We start from the raw sequence: 21,149 nt of genomic DNA, 5'->3' as shown, positions 1-21,149 counted from the left end.
ATTACACCAAGCAATGGAAACTGAATAATTATATAACTTATGTTGTTTTAAACTAAGTAAGAAGACGTTTCATCTATAAGAACTATGATTTTTATTCCATCACTAATTTTTTAAGAGCAACATCAGAAAAAGTAATAATGTTGGCAGGTTTTAGGCGGCAATATTTCACGACAAACTATTGAAAGACGTGAAAACAATTTCTAGTTAAACATGAAGTAATTTTTAGAAAAGTGAAAGAAATACAAGAATAAAATTATCAGTTTGAAATGAGGGGGGAGTCTTTTTTTTTTTTTCTCAACAGACAGCGGGAAGAGAGGACTTTTTCTGACAAATGAGAAGATATGGAAGTGAACGTACTAACGACTGGAGATGAAAGAAATTATTGATTATTAAAACCTACCCCGCCATTTCGTTTTTATAACAAAATAAAGGGCGATCAAGATATGATTTAAGTTATTATTTTCTTTAAAATATCAAAAGTAAATTTTGAATATATTAAATAGTTATGAAGAGTGAAGGTCAGAGTAAAACGGGGATATGCTGAGTAGACGAACACTAAACATTAGATAAAACAGCACATGGCACGAAGAGACGGTGGATGATGGGGAAAAAAACTTGTCTGAGATATAACGGGTTTTTTCCCTTTTTTTTCTCTATTTAGAAATATGCAATTTCAGTATTGATCGTATATATATATATATATATATATATATATAACGCGCGCACACACGTTTATATTTTTGCGTCTTTATTGATTAGACCATCCAGAAAAAAAAATTAAGGGAGTGCTTGGGGAATTGAGCAAGATGTCTAAGAAATTAAATAATAAAGAAATATTGATGCAGAGAATAAACGTGATGAAGAAAACTATAATAACAAAAGAAATTAACAAGATGCTTTAATATACACAATATACTGGGTTTGGCGGTGAAAATTAAGAGAAATTAAAATTAGAAACGGCGTAATCATTATTGAAAAGGCATTAAAAGTGATAAAATATAGGTTAGCCGGGTGAAATAGATACGAGTCGGCATTGAGAAAAGGATATTTAATATTCAGGTTTATAATACCGGTTTTGTCGGATAATTTCAAATATACAAAAGTCAAAGCAATACAGATAGTTAAATAAAACAAAAACGATATTGAATAGAGACAAGATCGCAAACACCATTTTTGGCAATTTTAATACTGGTTACATAAAGCAGAGCAGTCAAACAATAAAATATGTATTGAAGAAAATATATTTATATAAAAACATCGTAAATTTAATAAATTTTAAATCAAAAGTAAGCGAAATAATATTAAAAAGGTAAGAAACTACTGAGAATGTTAACGGTTTGGGGAGGAGAGTTTAAGCGGAATGAGAGAAGATTAATTAAGGAAAGAGGATAACAAACGATTTAAGAAATTAAGGTCTTTACAATTACCTACCTAAAGAGAGATCCTTCATTTTGGAGATATGTAGATCCCGCATTGCTTTTTTTTTTATGGAGGCAGGGGTTTAGTTGGGGAAATTATTCAATAACTAACACGGGTTATTAGTATTATAGATTGATATATAAAGGAAATGAAGGAACAGAGAGGCTAACAATAGGATTAAGGAAGCCGCTAACGTGATTCTATAATACACACGTTCGCTGCTGCTGCTGATATTGTTAGTGGCGTATAATGGACGAGGTAGGAACCCAAGACAAGCAGATATTGGAAAATTTGCATAAATCGTCGTCGTTGGTGGTGCCGCCGCCACCAATTTTAACAATTACAAGCACTTCCCTCCTCCTCCTCCGCCACCAGCACTACCATCGTCGCCGAACAAGTAACAACGACGGTCAATAAACGGGAACAAGTAGTAGATGTCACCGGTAAATAAATCAACAAGATTAAGTGAAAGAATAAAAATATAAAGTAAAATATTTCCGCCAGTAGCTTAAAAAAAAGTATAATTGTTCATAAAATATTTACCTCGTTCGACTTCCATATTCATAGCACTTGTAGCCGCCATAGAAATAAGATGAATGAGATCTCACGAGACTTAACACACCAAACGAGACTCAGAAGATCTCGTTGAAACAATGGCGTCAGTTTCAGGCATTGTCATGAAGCTGAGAATATTTTTCTCTCTTCTTGGCATTTTGGTCGGATTATCAGTGGTTTTTGTCTTTGGAATTAAATTCCACAACTGGAATACTGCTCTGTGGGGCCTTCTATCAGGTTTGTCAATTGATATTGCTCTTCATTTCACCCACTGAAAGTGTTTATTAATAAACCACGCTTCTCGCTTATAAACGTCGTAAATTTATTGTAAACAAGATGGGAAAAGCCAAAACTCTTTCTTCAAAATAATATCTATTAAACTAGATTTATTTATTGTTTTAATATATGTTCGTTAATAAGTCAATGCTGCTTAAAATATTTCATGGTTCCAATTTATTAGATGATAGTTTTCGTATTTTCAACTATTTATATTCTGCTATGTTATTGTTTATTTTTTTGTTTTTTTTTCCTAAGAATATCTTACATTAAATTAACTCCTTTTTCTTTGACGTTTCCTTTTTTATTCCACAATTAAAAGCTACTAACCCCTAACTTAACAAAATATTTCTTACATAATTCCCATATGTTAAATATTTTTGCTGTCATTATATCCTAAACAATTCCAAATATATTAACTGTTTATGTCGTATTATTTGTGTTTCTTTAATTTTGCTTATTTGGAAATCGCAATAGGATGTCTTCTCTTGCCACCCACGTCTTAAATTTTTGCACTGAAATCGCAGATCGAATCCTTATTGACGTTTTAGTGTTCACATTTGCTTCATTCATCTGAAAATACCTTGTTGCAGATTGCGTGTGTGTACACTTCGACATAATTTAAAGAATAAATGCCTTCGTTACTTTTTGTACATTTTCTCGAGAGAAGGGCACAACCCCAAACGACAAATCTACTTCTTCCAAATCAGTTTTATTGATCTTCTCCAATTGTCATCAACTATGATTCCCCCACCACCACCCTTTCTATTAATATACTTCTGCTAAAAATTATAATTATCGAATGAATATATTTACAAATATTATTGCTACTGTTGATATATAACTGTCACGTGGATGTCGTTTGTTCAGCAGCAAACTACCATGACCAATGACAATCCAGTTATGGCCATCACCTTTGGTTTCCGGTACATCGTATTGCCCTAACTCCATCTACTAATGTCAGTTGTTTGTTATTTGAACGTTGTAAAACGTAAAAATAGAACTTCTTGAATTATGGAGTACTTCCGTTTTGAGGAGGTAATTTTCGATCAGTGAGCAATGAGAGAGGATACCTAACGCTTCTGTTATTCGATGCTTTCATCTGTAAAGGGAGTCCTCCAACGATATTTCACCATTCTCACCCAACTGGAACGTGATGTGACTTCCATAGTGTGGTATCTCGTAAATACTGGAAGCATTGTTGCTGGTTCAAGGATCGAAGCAGAGATTCTTAGTATTGATATAAAAGAAATCATTTTAAACAAGTTGTGAAATGTCTTAACCTTGGTAAAAGAAAATGGGAACCTACAAGGTCTGATAGTAACCAATACAAATAGATCACCTGCAATACTAGAAACATTCCTTTCACTAAAATACCCAAACCCTCACCCAATACAGGGAATTCAGTATATCTCTTCAACAGATCAAATGCAACTAACAACAGCATTACAATAACCCTAACAACTAAACTAATCTTGTTAAGTACCTAACAACAGTTATAGTACTGAAAAAATAACGGGTCACTTCAGTATAGACACACAAAGGTTTTTAACTCTTTAGCATTTTAACCGGCCGTATCTGGTCCAAATATTCTGCTTGTTTTATGTCTAGACCGGCCACATCTGGCCTCTCACACCTACCCTACAATGTCATTCTTAAAAATAAACACATCATTTTAGAATGAATTAGCATTACGTTTGACATAGTAATCTGGATGCTAAAGGGTTAAAGATACACAAGATTAGTAATTTATGGGGTGGGGAGTCAGTGCCATCGATCTCAGTATTTCACTGGTATTTAATTAACCTGGAGCAAATATTGCAAGGTGGGATTCTTTTTTTTTTCTTGATACCCTTATTTATCTTGTTTAAGGTAATAAGTCCTCAATAATAATTTCAATTCTTTGAAATCTTTCATAACCAGGGATCTCAATATAAAACTGGTATTGTGATTTGTTGTTGTTATCCAAGCAGCATACCACAAAGATATTCAATGAATTCTAGCTCGTGTCTGATGTCATTGGAATGGTAAATTCTAGTGGAAATGGAAAGTAAACATTTCTTTACCTTTTCCAAACTCTACAATTCTGAAGAATGTTGACAAATTATCGTTCTTGAAGAATTGGTCATGGCCAGTTTTTGAGCAGGTGCCTCTGTGTTGAAATGCTTTTTACTATGTTCATCACTCTTCACCTCACCAAAAATATTATTCATCATTGTAGAGACTCAAACTTATCTGAATAGCAGACATGTAAACAATTTTGAAATCCTTGGCATAGACATAGCTGTGTAGATAAGAAGTTGGCTTCTGTCCTACTGTGTGGCACCTAGGTCAACTAGTTTTGGTAGTCAGAATTTAAAAGAAGCTCATCATATTTGTGTGTGTATGTGTCACCTGTTCCTGAAATTGTGCGAGAGTTGTAAACAAGTATCACTCTCATACAAGCAGTGTTGTTCATTTCCAAAACCTCCCATGAAAATGTCTGGCCTTGAGGAAACATCTTGCTTGAAAACAGGTATGGGTTCATGACAAGAAGGATATCCAGCCATAGAAAATTCTGTCCAACCCATGCAAACATGAAAAAGTGAACTTGAAACAATGCTGATGATATGAGAGCCCATTGTCCATCCAGTGAGAAACTCATCTAGAAACAGGAAGTGCCTTTGAGAAACTTATTTCCAACAACCAAAGCTCAGTCTCCAATGTGAAAGATTTCTTTACCAGAAAATGTCTCCATTGTGGATCTCAAAGGAGCTTTGTAAGAGTTTAATAATTTGGAAAAGGAGGGTAATATTTTGACCTGGAGAGGAGGGCCAGTCTTTCTTTTGTTGACCATGTGTATTTGCCAGGGGACAGCCTCATTGATGGTGAAAGTTAGCATTTATAGAGACTTTAAGAGTTCTGGTTGTGAATTATTCATGTTTGAGTGGAATATTGATAGTGTTTTCTAAATATGTCTTGATTTTGTATTTGTGTATACTATTGTTGGAGATTAGGTTTACATGACCCCATTGAGAATAACATTCCTGAAATCCCACTCCATAATTGCCCACAAGCATATGGTGTAGTGGTTAAGAGGGTGGGCTACTAACCCCAAGATTCCGAGTTCGATTCCAGGCAGTGACCTGAATAATAATAATAACATCAAAAAATACCTTAAGAATGAGAACCCAGGTTCAAAATTTCTCCAACACATGATGAAGGCTGGAGGGTATATCAGCCAAAACGTGTTAACAGCAAACAAGATAAGGACAAATATCCGTCAAATATAAATAATGTACATAATTCTTGTATAATTAATATAGTTCTCAATATTTAACATTTTACTAAATTAATTACCTTCATTCTGTCTGTCATTAACATATTTCCATATGATATAATCTCCTTGACGATGTTATTCCAAGATTAGCCTAATATCATACACTCGACTCTTTAGCATTCAGAGCTCATGCAATTGTATGAATCAAGAAGTACTGATCTCTAATTGTGGAAGGAAGATGTGGGACGAAATGGGGAGAAAGGATCTTTAAATGTTGAGCTTCACAGAGGGGATGATAGGGAACCAAGACTCTAAGCATATTTTTAAATAAACACATTTTCACAAGAGTTGGTAACCTTTAATGGACTGGCAAGCCAGGAGGCTGAACCAGGTTCCAATCTGTTCTGGCATGGTTTTCTATGGATGAATGCCCTTCCTACTGCCAACCACTCCAAGAGAGTAGTGGGTACTTTTTACATGCCACTGGCATGGGGGCCAGTCAGGCAGCACTGGCATCAGCCACACTCGAATGGTGCTTTTTATGTGCCACTGGCGTTGGCCACAACAACAATTTCATTTGATGCAGCAGGTCTTCTCAAGCACAGCATATTGCCCGACAATTGATCATTCACCCTAAAATAGGATGATATTTTGTGCAAATATTAATCGACTTACTGCTTCCCCTAAATTGCTGGCCTTGTACCAAAATTGGAAACCAGTTCTTGTGCCAATTAAGGCAAATGTGAACTAAGGCCTCTGCTCAGTTACTAATGCCACCAGATTCATCCAACACAATCAAATTTTAGATTCTTTTCTTTTTTTCTTTTCTTTTTTTGTATATTTCTTGGAGATATATTTGTTTGAGGCATGGCAGTGTGGTTTAAGTTTAAGTAGTTTATTTCCCAACCACACAGTTTTGGGTTCAATCTCATTGTGTGGCACCTGGGGCAAGAGTCTTGTATTACAGCCATGAGCTAATCAAGACTCTGTGAGTGGATTTGATAGACAGAAACTGAAAGTTTCCCATCCTCTGTTTATGTGTGTGTGTATCCTTGTCCTGACATCCTGTGATAGTAATAAGTGGGTGTCACCATCATACAAGCAGTGTTGTTTATTTCCTGTCTGCCATGAAAGCATATCGGGTGAAACGGAAATATCATCTTGCTTGGAAGCAGGAGGGAAGGCATCCAGTCGTAGAAAATCTCATCAGTTCTTCATTCATTTAATGTCCACTTTCCATGCTGGTGTGGGTTGGACAAATCTACATCAACAAATACCATCCAACCAACCCATGCAAGTATGGAAAAACAGTCATCAAAATGATGTCAGAGTCCTTTTTGAAAGAAACTGTGGTTCCTTTTTATTCACCTTATCAACATCTAAACAGTTTACCTTCACAATGTAAACTATTTTGTAAAAGAAGATAAAGAAGATAGGCGCAGGAGTGGCTGTGTGGTAAGTAGCTTGCTTACAAACCACATGGTTCTGGGTTCAATCCCACTGCGTGGCACCTTGGGCAAGTGTCTTCTACTATAGCCTCGGGCCGACCAAAGCCTTGTGAGTGGATTTGGTAGACGGAAACTGTAGGAAGCCTGTCGTGTCTGTGTATATATATATATATATATATATATATATGTGTGTGTGTGTATGTTTGTGTGTCTGTGTTTGTCCCCCCCAACATCGCTTGACAACCGATGGTGGTGTGTTTACGTTCCCATAACTTTGCGGTTCAGCAAAAGAGACCGATAGAATAAGTACTAGGCATCCAAAGAATAAGTCCTGGGGTCGATTTGCTCGACTAAAGGCGGTGCTCCAGCATGGCCACAGTCAAATGACTGAAACAAGTAAAAGAGAGTAAGTGGACTGTAACGGCATATTCCCTAAGATAAGTGGAGAGAGAGATTTCAATGTGATGATTGATGTTCTGCAATGCATATTAATAATACTTAGTGTGTTCTATATGACTATTCACTTCCTTCCTCACTCACATCACTCAGCCTGATGTAATGCTCATTTATTCACATTGATTCAAATTAATCACACGTTGTCTCATGGCTTCAAGATTTCCATACTGTGATTGTTTATTTTTTGAATGACATTGCAGGGTAGGTATAAGAGGCCAGATCTGACTGGCCTGAGCATAAAACAGGGAGAATATTTGGGCTGGATGTGGCCAGTTGAAATGCTAAAGGGTTAAACTTAAGCAATCACAGTTTATTAGAGAGTAATTAAAACTACCAGATAATTTTGATTTATGTATTGCATTCTGAGTGTCATTTAAATTTTATTAAATATAAAACAAAATGAAGAGAAAATAGGAAAGGAAAGTTGATCTCTAACTGCAAGAAGTAAACAGCAACCCCCTAAATCACTCCCCCTTTCATCTTTAGTTGTCTTTCTTTTGCCTCAATACACCTATTGTCTTAACTTGTTCAAGATATTGTGTTCACCACATTATTTTACATCATTCACTCACCTCACTTGATGTTCCTTGCATTTTCCAGATTTTCTGCTGTTCTTTGTTTATTTCATATCAAAACGGTAGATATTCTTGCTACATTTGCTCACTGTATATACTCCTTCTAGTTTAACTCTTTAGTTAAATCAAACTGACCAAAATATTTTACCTCTTTTACACTTGAAACTGGCCAGATCCAGCCTCTCACTCCAACCCTACAATGTCATTCTAAAACTAAACAATTACATTATTGAAATCTCAAAGCTATGAGATAATCCAGATTAATTCAAAACAATTTAAACAAATATATTTGAGACAATAATCTGGAAACGGAAGCTTAACAAATTGTCAATACTCCTAGTTTTGCATGTTATAGATATTGCTTCCTAGTTTAAAGCTTAGCAGATATTGCTTCCTAGTTTAAAGCTTAGCAGATACTCCTTCCAGTTCAACATATTTGTGCTCCTTGTGTATTACATAATATTGATGTTTGTTATAAATAATTCTTCTCAGTTGCAATTCTAAATTTAAAGAACCAACCCATTTATATTTGACAGCAACTACATTAACAGTCTTGTAATAGTTGTTCTCCCAATATCCTGTTCCTATTTTTGGATATGAGTGACTTTACCACTAAAGAGTTTTAGAAAATATTACTCAAAATTATTGATGGAAGATTTGGCAAGAAAATGTATTTAGTAGAGATGGCAATTCCTCTAATTACTAGAAAATGTTTGACAGTTACTGGGACCTGAGCCAAAAGTCAAATAGACTGGAATTGGATAAAACCTTCAAGAAATTTAATCTCCAAGAAAATATATTCACAAAACCGTAATTAATGACATTTAAGGTGCCAAAGTCTGCAACGAAAAGCCCCAGACCAAGATACATGGTCTTAGAACCATGGCTTCTAAATCTTTTCTTACAAAATTGTTCTCTATTAAAAAAAAAAATTGTTGAATGTATCCATAGAATGCACTGCTAATATAGAATTAATTTGGCAGTATTTTTTACCATTTAGCTAGTCTCTTGTCTATAAAATATTCCTTCCATTCTATCTCCAAATTATAAATCCTCTGATAGTCTAAGATTTCGGTTCCTCACTTGTCAGGTCTAATAGTAAATATACTGATTCCTCTCCAACACATTCTAGCTTAGCTCTTATTGCTGTTAGTAGCTTGGAAAAGTTTTCTAAGTACATCCTGCCCTCTGAATGGAAATATCATATTTAAAAAACAAAGTTCAGAAATTCAATATGGCTCCTTACTGTTAATATTCAATATATCTGTGTCTTGCGGTCTTACTGAAGAAATGTCTTTTGGTTTATTTGCTTGCTTTTCTCTTCTGCTCCTACCAATGGGTGTGAACCATTACTACTACCATTCCCCTCTCTAAGCTACTTAAAACAAATTTCTACTTGATGTTTCCTCCAAGCTCCGTTCCTGCCTACACACCGTCTGCCTTCTACAATGAGACTCTGCAAAGACAAAATATATTTCCATCACTGTATCATTGGTTTAATCTGAACAAAGTAAAATCTCACTGATTTACACAATATAAAATATTAATCTACAATACAGTTGTAGATTAACCCCAGGGAGAGAACATTTTTGTAGGCTAAATGTTAAAGTTATTTCACATCCAACTAAAATGCTTTCCATTGAAATCCTCCACAACTTTCGACACATTTAAAACAGGTCACTTTTAACCTCCTTTTTTTATTATACACTCTAGTACCAGTTTTATTTTTTATTTGTTTTCTTATGTTCCATTTGTTGAGCAGAAAGATTATAAGATTAAAAATTATTGCAAGTTGTTAAGTTTAAAGCAAAACAATGGATTATTTGTTGGAATGGAGAACGTGATTCTTAAAATACCTACCAACAGAGTATGGGTGTAAACAATCAATAAGAATGACTTTAATGATTTTTTTTTTTTAATCCAGAGAAGAATTTTTACATGACGGAATTGCTAACTATTTTAGTCTGAAACAAGACCTGTCAGCAAGATCCTTAAAACCAGCAGGTCAACCCCATTCTAAAACTATTTTCAAATGACTACCACCAGAGGGAGAAAGAGAGAAAGACTGGAAACTATATGGTACAGAAAATTCATAACCCTCACGAGAGAAGCTAATGTCACATGACCAGATACAAAGAAAATGGCAGCCAACAAAATCCAGTGGCATCAGCTTAATTCCAAGTGTGCTCGAGAGCAGAGGAAGAACAGAGGCAGGAAGACAACTATACTTAACATGTCCATGCAGACTCAGTCGTGAAAAGACAGATGCTACAGAAATGGTCTCAAGAGGAAAATTCTCCTTTGTGAAGGACATCAGGAGATTTTATTTTCCTCTCGAGACAATTTCTGCAGTTTGTCTTTTCATGTCCAAGTGTATATGAACATTTTAAATACGATTGTACTCACCTACATTTCATTCAGCACTGCTTAGTGCACTTCTAATTAATTCATTAGTTTTTAATTTAAAATAACTGGCCTGAATTAGAATTGAGCTGAATATTGAAATAATTTCTGTTTTTACTACTGTCTGGAAATAGCAGCAGCAAATGAAGTGGTGGTGGTGATGTCTTTATTCAACAAAAGGGGTTTGTTTTCTCAATACTTGATCAAATCATTGATTGATTGAAGTTTTATTAACGTCAGAAATGAGGAAAAAATATCAAATCATTTCTGTGTAATCAATGAGGGGGAATAGCTTTTAAGTAACATTATATTTGCACATTGTAACAATGACTAACAATGTTTCATTGGTGAGCATATGTGTGTGTGTGTGTGTCTCAAGTGGAACAACTTTACATAATCAAATAAGACAGGTTTTGGTTGTATTGAAGGAGAAACGGGAGGAATTTCTTTGTTTCTGAGATAATAAATTAATAATGAATGGAGTGCAATGAAGTATTTCAAGTTTATTCTGTGTAGAGTGTTTCATTGAGTAGAGAGGAAGGAAAGGATAAGTCGGTCGTTGGTATCGAACCCTGAACTCTTCAATTTGAATAAGTCAACCAGTTAATAGTAATTTCCACAACACAGTGGAAATGATATTTCAGAATAAGACATTGAGTGAACTTAATAATGAAGGTTTTATGTTCAGTCAATGTTTAACATACTGATGAAGTTGTCGTCATCATCATCATCGTGTTAATGTCCTCTTTTCCATGCTTGCATGGGTTGGACAGGATTTATTGAAGCAATTTTCCTACAGCCAGATCCTTCCTTTAGCAAGCAGAGTAATATTTCCTCAAGGCCAGGCATGTTTTTGTATAATGTTCAAAATGAATGACACTACTTGTATAACAGTGGCACTCGTTTACAACTATCACATGATCTCAAGACAAGGAGACACAAACATACACACACATATACATTCTTTTTTTTTTCTTTTTCTCCTCTGTCTTCCTTTTCTCATGAACTTTCCTCTGTCTCCTGCTTCTGAAGTAGAGCTTTGCTCAAAACGTAAAACCACCTTTCTTTCTTTCCCTGAGCGTCTGCTAATACTTTACATGTACCATGTCCTCGCATGGTTATTTGTTTTGTTTTTTTTGTGTTCTTCGTTTTTTGGGATTGACTATATATATATATATATATATATATATACACACACACACACACACACTGGGCTTCTTTCAGTTTCCATTTATTGAATCCATTCACAAGGGTCTGGTTGGCCTAGGGCTGTAGTAGAAGACTCTTGCCCAAGTTGCTGCATAGTGGGATTGAACCCAAAACCATATGCTTGGGAAACAAACTTCTTAACCACATCATTACCTATCACAGCCATTATACCTAGGCCAACACACTTTCCAACGAAGTAAATTTACTAACAAAATAAACTTCTGTTCATCATCAAACTTAACCTTTAACCTTATGTAATCAAAGGTATGTTTGATTAGCTGGTCAGCCTCACTGGCTTTCTGTCAGAAAAACCTAATCACTGTTCCCTCCCCCCCCCCCCCCGCAGCTAGATAAACAGAAGCAACATAAAATAAACAAATTGCAAGAAATACACACACTCACACACGCACACACACACACACACACACACACACACACACACACAGAGGCTTTCATTCCCCTGCATGATGCCTTTGCTTGAGTGTCTGCTCTCTCAGAGCCTCCAGATGACTGATGAAAGTAAAATATGGAGATAAATTGTACGAAAGCCCATTGCTCATATAATTTATATGCAGATCTTTGTGCGTGTCTGCCTGGCTTTATTTTCTAATTGTCTTTTTTGTGGCTGTTTTCATTATGTTAGCACCTGCCATACGAGCACCAACAATTTGATCTCTTTGAAAGTCCAATAGATCTGTCATTTGAATGAATTTTAATTACCTTTTTCTGATGATATCTAAAAAGAAACAGCAATTTTAGCAAAACATATTAAGCAACACTAAAAATAAATCAAAGAACATAAAAATAAACAAACTTTTGACGGTTTTATAGATATTTCAACATTATGATGCTAGGTGTTTCCATTATTTTGTCCAACCCCTGTATATATATATATATATATATATATATATATATCATTAAGAATGAAATGTCCGATTTTCTTATGCACCAAATTTAACAGTCGTTAACTCTAATGTTTTATCTTGACAATTCTTTCTTTTACAACATTGAAGAGTTACTTCATTACTTTTCAAAATGCAATTTATGGTGTCCGATTATATTATAAGCTTTCTCTTGTAAATCAATTTTTGTGAATACATGGATAGATCAAAAATTTGTGTTGTTTATGAATATGAGTTCCATCGTGGAACCAATGCATTCCAGACAACTCAAAGCATCAATGAGGTGTTTGGTAAAGATGTGTTAAATGAGCGCACTGTACGTCAATCGTTTGAGAAGTTCCAGTCTTGAAAATCAGCCCCTTGGTAGACCTGAGACCAAGGTGGATAATGATGAGCTGGAACCTCTAGTGGAAGGGGATACATCTCAAACTACGTGTGAGTTAATAGCAAAGTTTGATGTTTCGATTCCAACTGTATTGGACCAACTGATATAAATCAGCAAGGTAAAGAAGCTGGACAAGATGGGTACCACACGAACTGAACGAGCATCAAATGACACATTGTCTTGAAACTTGCTGTTCTTTGCTGTCACGGAATAAAAGTGAACCATTTTTGCATTGTAATGTTACATGTGATGATAAATGGATTCTTTTCAACAATAGCAAGTATTCTGCACAGTGGTTGGATAGAGACAAAAGTGCCAAAACAATCCCAAAAAGAATATTGGAATTACTCTGTCATCTACCATATTCATCAGACCTTGCACCAACTGACTATCACATTTTCCAGACATTAGAGAACTTTTTGCAAGTAAAAAAACTTCAAATTTGAAGATGCGAAAACAGCCTTTCATGATTACATCACCTCTTGCTCTCCAGAATCCTTCACTGCAGGCATAGATAAGCTACCGATAAAATGGCAAAATTGTGTTGATAATTTAGGTGCATACTTTGATTAACTGCATTGCTTTTTGTTGAGATAAAGTAAAATAAACTTTCAGTTTAAAATCGGACAATTCATTCTTAATGACCTGCTGGGTCAGCTGATGATGGAGGTATGTTGGGATTGTTGATATGGCTGTGCAATAGTATTATAACACATCCTTTTGAGGTATAAAGAAAACTTACTAAATTTGGTTAGTCGTTGTCAGCATATGTATCTATATGTTCGCTGATAGATATTTATCTGCAACTGGGAAATCAGATTTATTCTCTGTGCAGTGTCATTCTTTTTCTTAATGTCCTTCTAGTGTGTCCAACAAAATTCTCTTCATATTCTGTACAAATTCTGATGTAAGTTAAAATTCTGGAAGCACTGATTAAAAATCAAGATTTTGAAACATTGCCCTTACTTAAAGATGAAATTCTTAAACTTTAGATAAGACAAACTCTATGCTAGGATCCCCCACCACACTCTTTCACTGTTGGTTTGTTTTGTTATTGAATATAATTTAGCAGCTTTAATAATGATTGTGGTTGTCTTTCATATTCTATAATTGTGTTTCTACTTCAATATGTTTTAAAGAATAGAATTAAAGTCTTTGATCGTTTCTGGGAATGTAAGCAGATACATTGGTTAACATCTTCATTTCCAGTATGTTGTTTTTGTTTTACTTGTCTTTGGATCTGGATATCAATTATCTGTGCTCACTGCATCTTTCCATCTATTAAGGAACGTAGATAATGTCTGTCGATAAGTAGATCTTCAAGTTCTTCAAATGGTTTTATTGCAGCATTTACATCAGACACAGATTGTGCTTTTGTTTCTGCCGAAATTAAAAGGAATTCTTTTTGAGTGGGTTTAATGCCTTAACATTCAGTTGACTCCTCTGCTTTATTTCTTCACACTATTTTGAATTAATCTCTGCATTTTTTCACAGCTTTGATATTTCAATGATGTGTTGTCTATGGCCCATTATGAATTGAATATTTATTATTCATTACAGTGGATTGATAGAATCGGTGGAGCATCAAAGTAAATGTCTTAGAGTATTTCTTCCAACTGTTTATCTTCAAAGTTCAAATCTGACTGAAGTCCACTTTGCCTTTCACCTCTTCTTCTTTTTCAAATGGTCTGGCCTTTGGCAGGTCCTGTCCATGTGAACTTTCTCCAGCCCTCTCTGACCTCTGCTGTCCTCTTCATTGAGTGATCTGACTTCCTCTTCCTAATATCATCATCATCATCATCATTGCCCTCCTCCCTTTCACACTTTTCCCCTGTATTCTCCCCTCTATCACTATGTACAAAAGCCCTTCTAATCTCATAATATGTCCTATTCAGTTTGCTTTCCTTCTCCACATGGTATCCATCAAACCTCATTTCTCTCCAACTCTCTTATACTGGGGTTAATGTAATCAACCAAACCCTCCCATCAAAGTTGATGCTGGCATTCTGCCTCAATTAGAAACAATTATGTATTGCATTAAGTAATATTTTAAATTCCTTTAATTTCTCTTCCTAACAATAAAGCACTTATCTAGAAATCTCTTCTGGTTCTCTTTTATATAATGTTTGAAAGTTTTTCCATATTTTTATAGCAATTTTTGATCATTTGTAATTCTCAAATACCCCATAGCCAAATTAACATCAGACATGTAATAATTTTGGAGAATAAATTATAATCCTTCAATTGTACCTTTTCTACATGTTTTGATTGTACTTCAAAAGTAAAATTGCTTCTCTACCGTAGTTTGCTTATAAATTCATTGCATCAAATGACACAGTTTTTCTTTTTCTTCTTTTTTTTCCATTGCTCATTTATGGAAGAGAGTTTGACATATCGTAAAAACTCATGTAATTTGCACACAGGTGATTTTCAGGATAAAATTTGTTAAAAAAGACTTCTACTCTTGTAAAATTTGCACTCAAAAGTTTTCAGAATTGCTGATACACCCAGGGGGAAAAGGTTTTCAATTTAGTTGTATTTAGCATAATTTCACTTATTAGATTTTATTAAATTTTCATTAAGTAAAAATAATTTCTGTTTAACAGGTATCACACTGAAAGCTATTAAATTACAAAGTGTTTGTGTTGTTTATAATAAACTTCATTTTACATATCTTGCCCACAAGAGATTATATCTGATCTTTAACATACTGCTGTATGTCTTCTCAAATCACGATTACAGGAAAAGTTGCTGATAAGAATTACCAACAAAAACAAACCTGATAAATATGCACAGATGTTGCAAATTAAGTTTAATTACCAATAAACATCAGCTTGGATGACACTTTACTCATCTGACAGAGGAAGGTGACTGATCAAACTGATTATGTAAACAGAATTCTTTTCCGCCTATTCTTGTTGGAACCTTTGATACTGAGTATCGAAATTTTAATCCCTTTCACACTTATAAAATTTTAAGCAACCCTAAAAATTTCTCATTACCATCATTATCAGTATGGGCAGAATTTATGAATCGTTTACTGTGAAGGAGAAATTAAATATGTTGAATATTCATTTGAATGTGGCAATAGAGCTGCTGGAAGGCATTTTAATGCTAATGAAGCTAATGTTTGAAATTGGTGTAAACAGTGTGACAAACTTAAAACTGTGCCAAGTAATGAACAGATAAAAATAAAACCATACAATCAAGATTATCCATATCATTACAATTTTCAGTTAGGAATATCCATATCACTATGTATGTGAATGGTGCTCCATTACAATAGGTAGAAACTCCAAGCTATGTAAAATATGGCCCAAACCATGTTTACCAGCATGAACGTCAGACTTCAAAAGCTAGTTAACCATTTAATGGTTTCAGTAAATTTATACAGAAAAAGTAAGCATTATACTATCCAACATAAATAAAAGTCAACTTCATTATATTTAAGTCATTATTTTTTTCTGTAAAAACCTTTTCTGACATTAAATGAGTCAACTTCTGGTACAAATGTTTACATTTTGTACATATTTTTGCAACAAAAAAGAATTTCAGAAACAATTTTGGAAATGATCTACTCGTGTAATATATGCACTCCCTAAAGTTTAATTTTATTTTTGCAAAATAAAGTGTGTAAATTACATGGGTTTTTATGGTATCTAGATTGTCTCTTATAGAACTTTCAGTATATCTAAGAAATGCTTCTAAAAAGTTATCTAATCATTTATTGACAGTGGGTCTCATTACAGACGCCTCAGATTACTGACCACACAGTCTCACACACATTAAAAACCTTCAGCCAAGCACAGGTAAACAGTGGTAGTGAATGGTGACTCTCTTGTGTACATATCAGTCATAGGAGTCTGACTGGAGTGACTCCACTGAGAGCACAGAACAAAACAGCTGAGATTAGTTGCCCCGTGGTCACAACCAGTTTTTAAAGTAACAGATACAGACAACGTATGTATTCCTAGGTTTGGAGCAATTGGGATGTGTTGCTATGGGAATGTCAAACCTTCACAATTGCTGGTCCCCCTTTAAGAGGGACCAACAAGAGAGCGCTTTGGTCTAAGTTAAAGCATGTCTCACCTCCTCTCACACACACACACACCAGTTTGAAACCATTTTTTAGTTGTGTGATTTGTCAAATGGGGCACCAACCCAAAATAAAATCTATACACACGCAGATAGGTATATGCTTAAAATATTCAATAGACATTTTGTTTTTCATGTCTATGAGTATACGATACATTATGACAAATCCTTTAATCCTAACAAGTTTTTGTTGCAGAGGGGTTGCCTATGGCCAGAGTGAGAAGCTGGACTTGAAATGCTCTGGGTGTATAGAAATACACCCGTTGCCATGAACTGGTCAGACAACTTGGTGCAAGTAATATTTATGTAATCAGAGCTGGAGGTGGGTGTGATGAGGAAGACATGGTAGTCTGAGTAAGAAGAGGATGGGAAAATATTCTAGGAAGTGTTGGTGCTCTAACCAACAAAGAATTTCACTTCCTACAAAAAAAAATCCTCTATCAGTGAAGAATGTAAAAAATCATAGAAAGAGAAATAAGGTAAATGTAGAATATGTTGTGTTAATTAGTTAATTAGCATAAATGAGAGTGAGAGCATTCAAGAGTAATTTGGTATGAAATGGCATTGAATGGCATATGTAGAAGAAATAATAGCATTGAGTATTTCTTCTACCCCAGAATAAACAAATAAATACTGGCTGGAAATGTCTGTTTTTATTGACAATAAAAGACGGAAACAATAGAGTGAGGATTGGGGAGAACTGAGGAGTTCTTCAATCTCTGCAGCAGAATTTTAATCTAATCCAATATAGAAAAAAAAGACAAATATTAAAATACTGGTGAGAAGAATGTAATAATAATAATAATAATTCCTAACATTCAGTCACTGAAGTAGAACCATCTTTCCACTTGGCTGATATTTTCAAACATTCTAAAATATATCCAAAACAATTTTGAAATCTTCCACTGACAATTCCAAACATTCTTTGAAATCAATTTTCTCATCAATTTCTGTTACTTTTTAACGTTACTGATTTATTTTGATAACATTAGCAAGAGGGCATTTTTGCATTAAGGAATTTCACTTAAAGGTCTTTGGAAGTATTTCACCTAAAAATTCAACAAGTTGCAAATATGGTTAAACTAAGATTGCTTTTCAAATTCTATCAAGAAGATTGCACGAGATTCTAGTTTTTATTCCTTTATTGAACCTAAATTTTTGTTTGTTAATTCTTCATGAAGACATAGGAAGCTGTGAGACTCCCTTCCTCTTTTTACCTCCTCATCAATAAGGTGCCCACATGGTTATATGGTTTAGAAGTTTTCTTCCCGACCACATGGTTTCCGGTTCAATCTTACTGTGTGGCACCTTGGACAGCCTCAGTAACAACAGATATGTAATTAGGAAATGTTAGTTGTTTGGGAGTTTCAATCTGTGTCTCTGGCTCCTCTCTCACTTCTTTGATACAGAGTTTAATTTTAGATTCCTTTCTAATAATGGTGCTGCCAGATTGAATGGTGAACTATGAAGGTTTCTCTTTTTGATCTTCTTTAACCTTTTCCTTATGTTTCTCTGAAAATACATTTTCTTTGTTTTGATTCACTTTGAAACTAATGAAGACTTTAGTAAAATACTTATACTCTTATTAAAATGGTGTTTGGGACAGAAACTAACATGAAATTTGGACAGAAGGTTTCCACATGTCCCTTTCAAACAAGAAATTGGTATTGTAGATCCAAGAGTAATTTCTGGCATGTTGGTATCAAAAGGGTTAACATGATCTTCATTTTTTCAACCATTTCTTTTGTCTGTCGGCCAGAGCTGACTATAACAGACAGGAACCAGACCATTATTGACAAGAGTTGAAACCACCTCTTGGACAAGGTCTGTTTGGGGAGTTTAATCAAAGCAGTTCTTTTATGGAACAACATGTGCTAATCTAGTTTTATTTATTGGTCAACATCCCTGTTTGCTGTAACAAACCTCTTTTCAAAAGGATTCTCCATCAATTTCTCCTTATACTTGATGTCACTCAGCATCTATAGATATTCGACATAAAGCATAAAGAGATGTTGGACATATGAGGAAGCATTGGATATTATTTGTGGAACATTGATATCCAGTAACAATTTAATTCCAGCACTTTCAGATACTAAAGTTCCACATTTTCCTAATCAAACCCACACTAACAGCAAGAATCATTACAAACATAAAGTATTCGATAACATATGAGATGCACCTATTTTCTCGAAAAATATGCCCCTGGACCCCTTGCATAAAGCTGGGTCTGTATTACATGCTTAAAAGCATTAAGAACATTTTTCTTGAAATTAGGTTGCATCTAAAAGGGTTGTGGGGTTTTATTTTTTATGCGAATTTTTTTAATCTTAAATGACTTCATTTTAATAAAGTTGCTTTTTTTTTATTGCTTGAAAGACATTTTATTAACATTTTTTTTACAGGAAGGAAGAGAAAACATTAAAAGTATAAAGGATCCAATAATGAATAGAAAAACCCCCATAACCACCTCACCAAGGAAACAAAAAGGGGAGAAGGGTTAAGCAACAGAAGATGGTGGGGGCGGGGGGGTTAACTGGTTGTATACTCAGAAACAAATGTGTTTAGTCACACCTCAAGTCGTTTAAGAATAAACAAACTTGAGACTTAATCACCATACAGGAAGATAATCCACAAAGGATCATACCTTGCAATCCCTTAACACTTTTTTTTTTGTTTTATTTATTGCAGCTATCCCTGCCTCATTAACATTCTCTCTTCACATATGTTACCTGAAAGGTGTTTGGCAAACTTATCCGTATCGACTCAAATATATGGTCATCACAGGATGTTTCTTCCAGTTGGCAGGAATTATTGGTTTCGTCACTTATCTGGCATTGGGATTCTATTTTCAACAAGGTAAACCATTTCATATTTCATTAGCTTTTTCTTTTTTACAAAACTGCTCTTTTACTCTTTTATGTAATGAAACATGGTTTACTAATGAGTTTGTGGTGTATCGCTTTTCTCTGCTTCACTTTAGCAGAAACCATAAGATCAAAACAAGTCTGAAATAGAGAAGCTGTTCATTTTCTCTCCTGTAAGTTCTTTCTATAGAAGATACAGAAACGCTTTGAAATGGTTTTCTAGAAAGCAATAACAGTCTTTCATCTCTTTTACCACCTGGTTCTTAATAATTAGCCTTATATTAATTATCATTAACAAGGTTTTTTTTCCTCAAATACATTACCATGACAAATTATGAGGTGAAGCCATATAGCTCAGTAGTTAGGAGTATTCAGCTCACAATTGTAAGGTTGTGAGTTCAATTCCTAGCAGCAAATTGGGCCTTTGAGCCAGACACCTTCTCCAGTCCACTCAGCTGGCAAAAATGAATTGTACCTGTAATTCCAAAGGGGCCAGCCATGTCACACTCTGTGTCTCAATCTGAACCTCCCTCAGAACTACATTAACCCTTTTGATACCAACCCAGCTGAAACCAGTTCTGGCTCTGTAGTACAAATGTCTTGCTTTCATAAGTTTTGAATTAAAATCTTCCACCAAACCTTAGTCACAATCTATGCTCCTAACACCAGCTTAATGAGAACTAAGTTATTTTACTAAATTCTTTGTTATATTTAAAATTAATTCACAGAAACACAGAGCATCTCAACAGAAATATGGTAACAAAAGGGTTAAAATATATAATAGAGAAACAATTCTTAACCCTTTTGATACCAATCCGGCTGAAACCGGTTCTGGCTCTGTAGTACAAATGTCTTGTTTTCATAAGTTTTGAATAAAAATCTTCCACCAAACCTTAGTCACAATTTATGCTCCTAACACCAGCTGAATGATAACCAAGTTATTTTACTAAATTCTTTGTTATATTTAAAGTAATTGAAAGAAACACAGAGCATCTCATACTAAATACAGTAGCCTAAGGGTTAAAGGTACACATGTCTGTCGATTGCTCAGCCACTTCCTCATTAATTCCCTGTTCTACTGATTGGACCAGATGGAACCCTCGTTTTCATAAGTGTCAGTTTGGATTGAATTATGCGCATTGTTTCACAATGTTTATCCCTAAACCGAACGTGTGTTCCCCACCCCCACTCGTTCCCAGCCAGGTTAAAAGAGACGAAGTTAATATATTTGTTTATTTAACGTTGTACAATTGAATGAATTAACGCTATGACCCTCATCCATACACCACTTCCGTCACTATCA

The 21,149-nt window shown here is 34.7% G+C and overlaps 2 protein-coding genes across 4 annotated transcripts in view; one reads left to right on the top strand and one right to left on the bottom strand.

Annotated features, from left to right (window-relative positions):
- The window catches only part of LOC106873540 (spermatid perinuclear RNA-binding protein), a 44,805-nt gene extending 42,783 nt beyond the window's left edge, over positions 1-2,022 (bottom strand). Inside the window, exon 1 of one of the 2 annotated variants that reach the window (XM_014920938.3) lies at positions 1,963-2,022. In XM_014920938.3, coding sequence (XP_014776424.2) covers positions 1,963-2,002 — 40 coding nt within the window. In that variant the 5' untranslated portion in view covers positions 2,003-2,022. The other variant, XM_052968600.2, reaches the window with a different exon arrangement.
- Positions 2,023-2,072: 50 nt separating this feature from the next.
- The window catches only part of LOC106873555 (heme transporter hrg1-A), a 35,159-nt gene continuing 16,082 nt past the window's right edge, over positions 2,073-21,149 (top strand). For both annotated transcript variants that reach the window (XR_008264353.2, XM_052968599.2), the window contains exons 1-2: positions 2,073-2,211; positions 19,671-19,838. Coding sequence is in view for 1 of the 2 variants with exons in the window: in XM_052968599.2 (XP_052824559.1) it covers positions 2,073-2,211; positions 19,671-19,838 (307 nt within the window). In the remaining variant the exon portion in view is untranslated. The remainder of the gene's footprint in view (positions 2,212-19,670; positions 19,839-21,149) is intronic.

The sequence above is a fragment of the Octopus bimaculoides genome, chromosome 6, assembly GCF_046866305.1.
Source record: "Octopus bimaculoides isolate indiv1 chromosome 6, ASM4686630v1, whole genome shotgun sequence".
Taxonomy (NCBI): Eukaryota; Metazoa; Mollusca; class Cephalopoda; order Octopoda; family Octopodidae; genus Octopus; species Octopus bimaculoides.
Note: the sequence above shows the minus strand (reverse complement) of the source record. Positions and strands in the feature narration are given on the sequence as shown.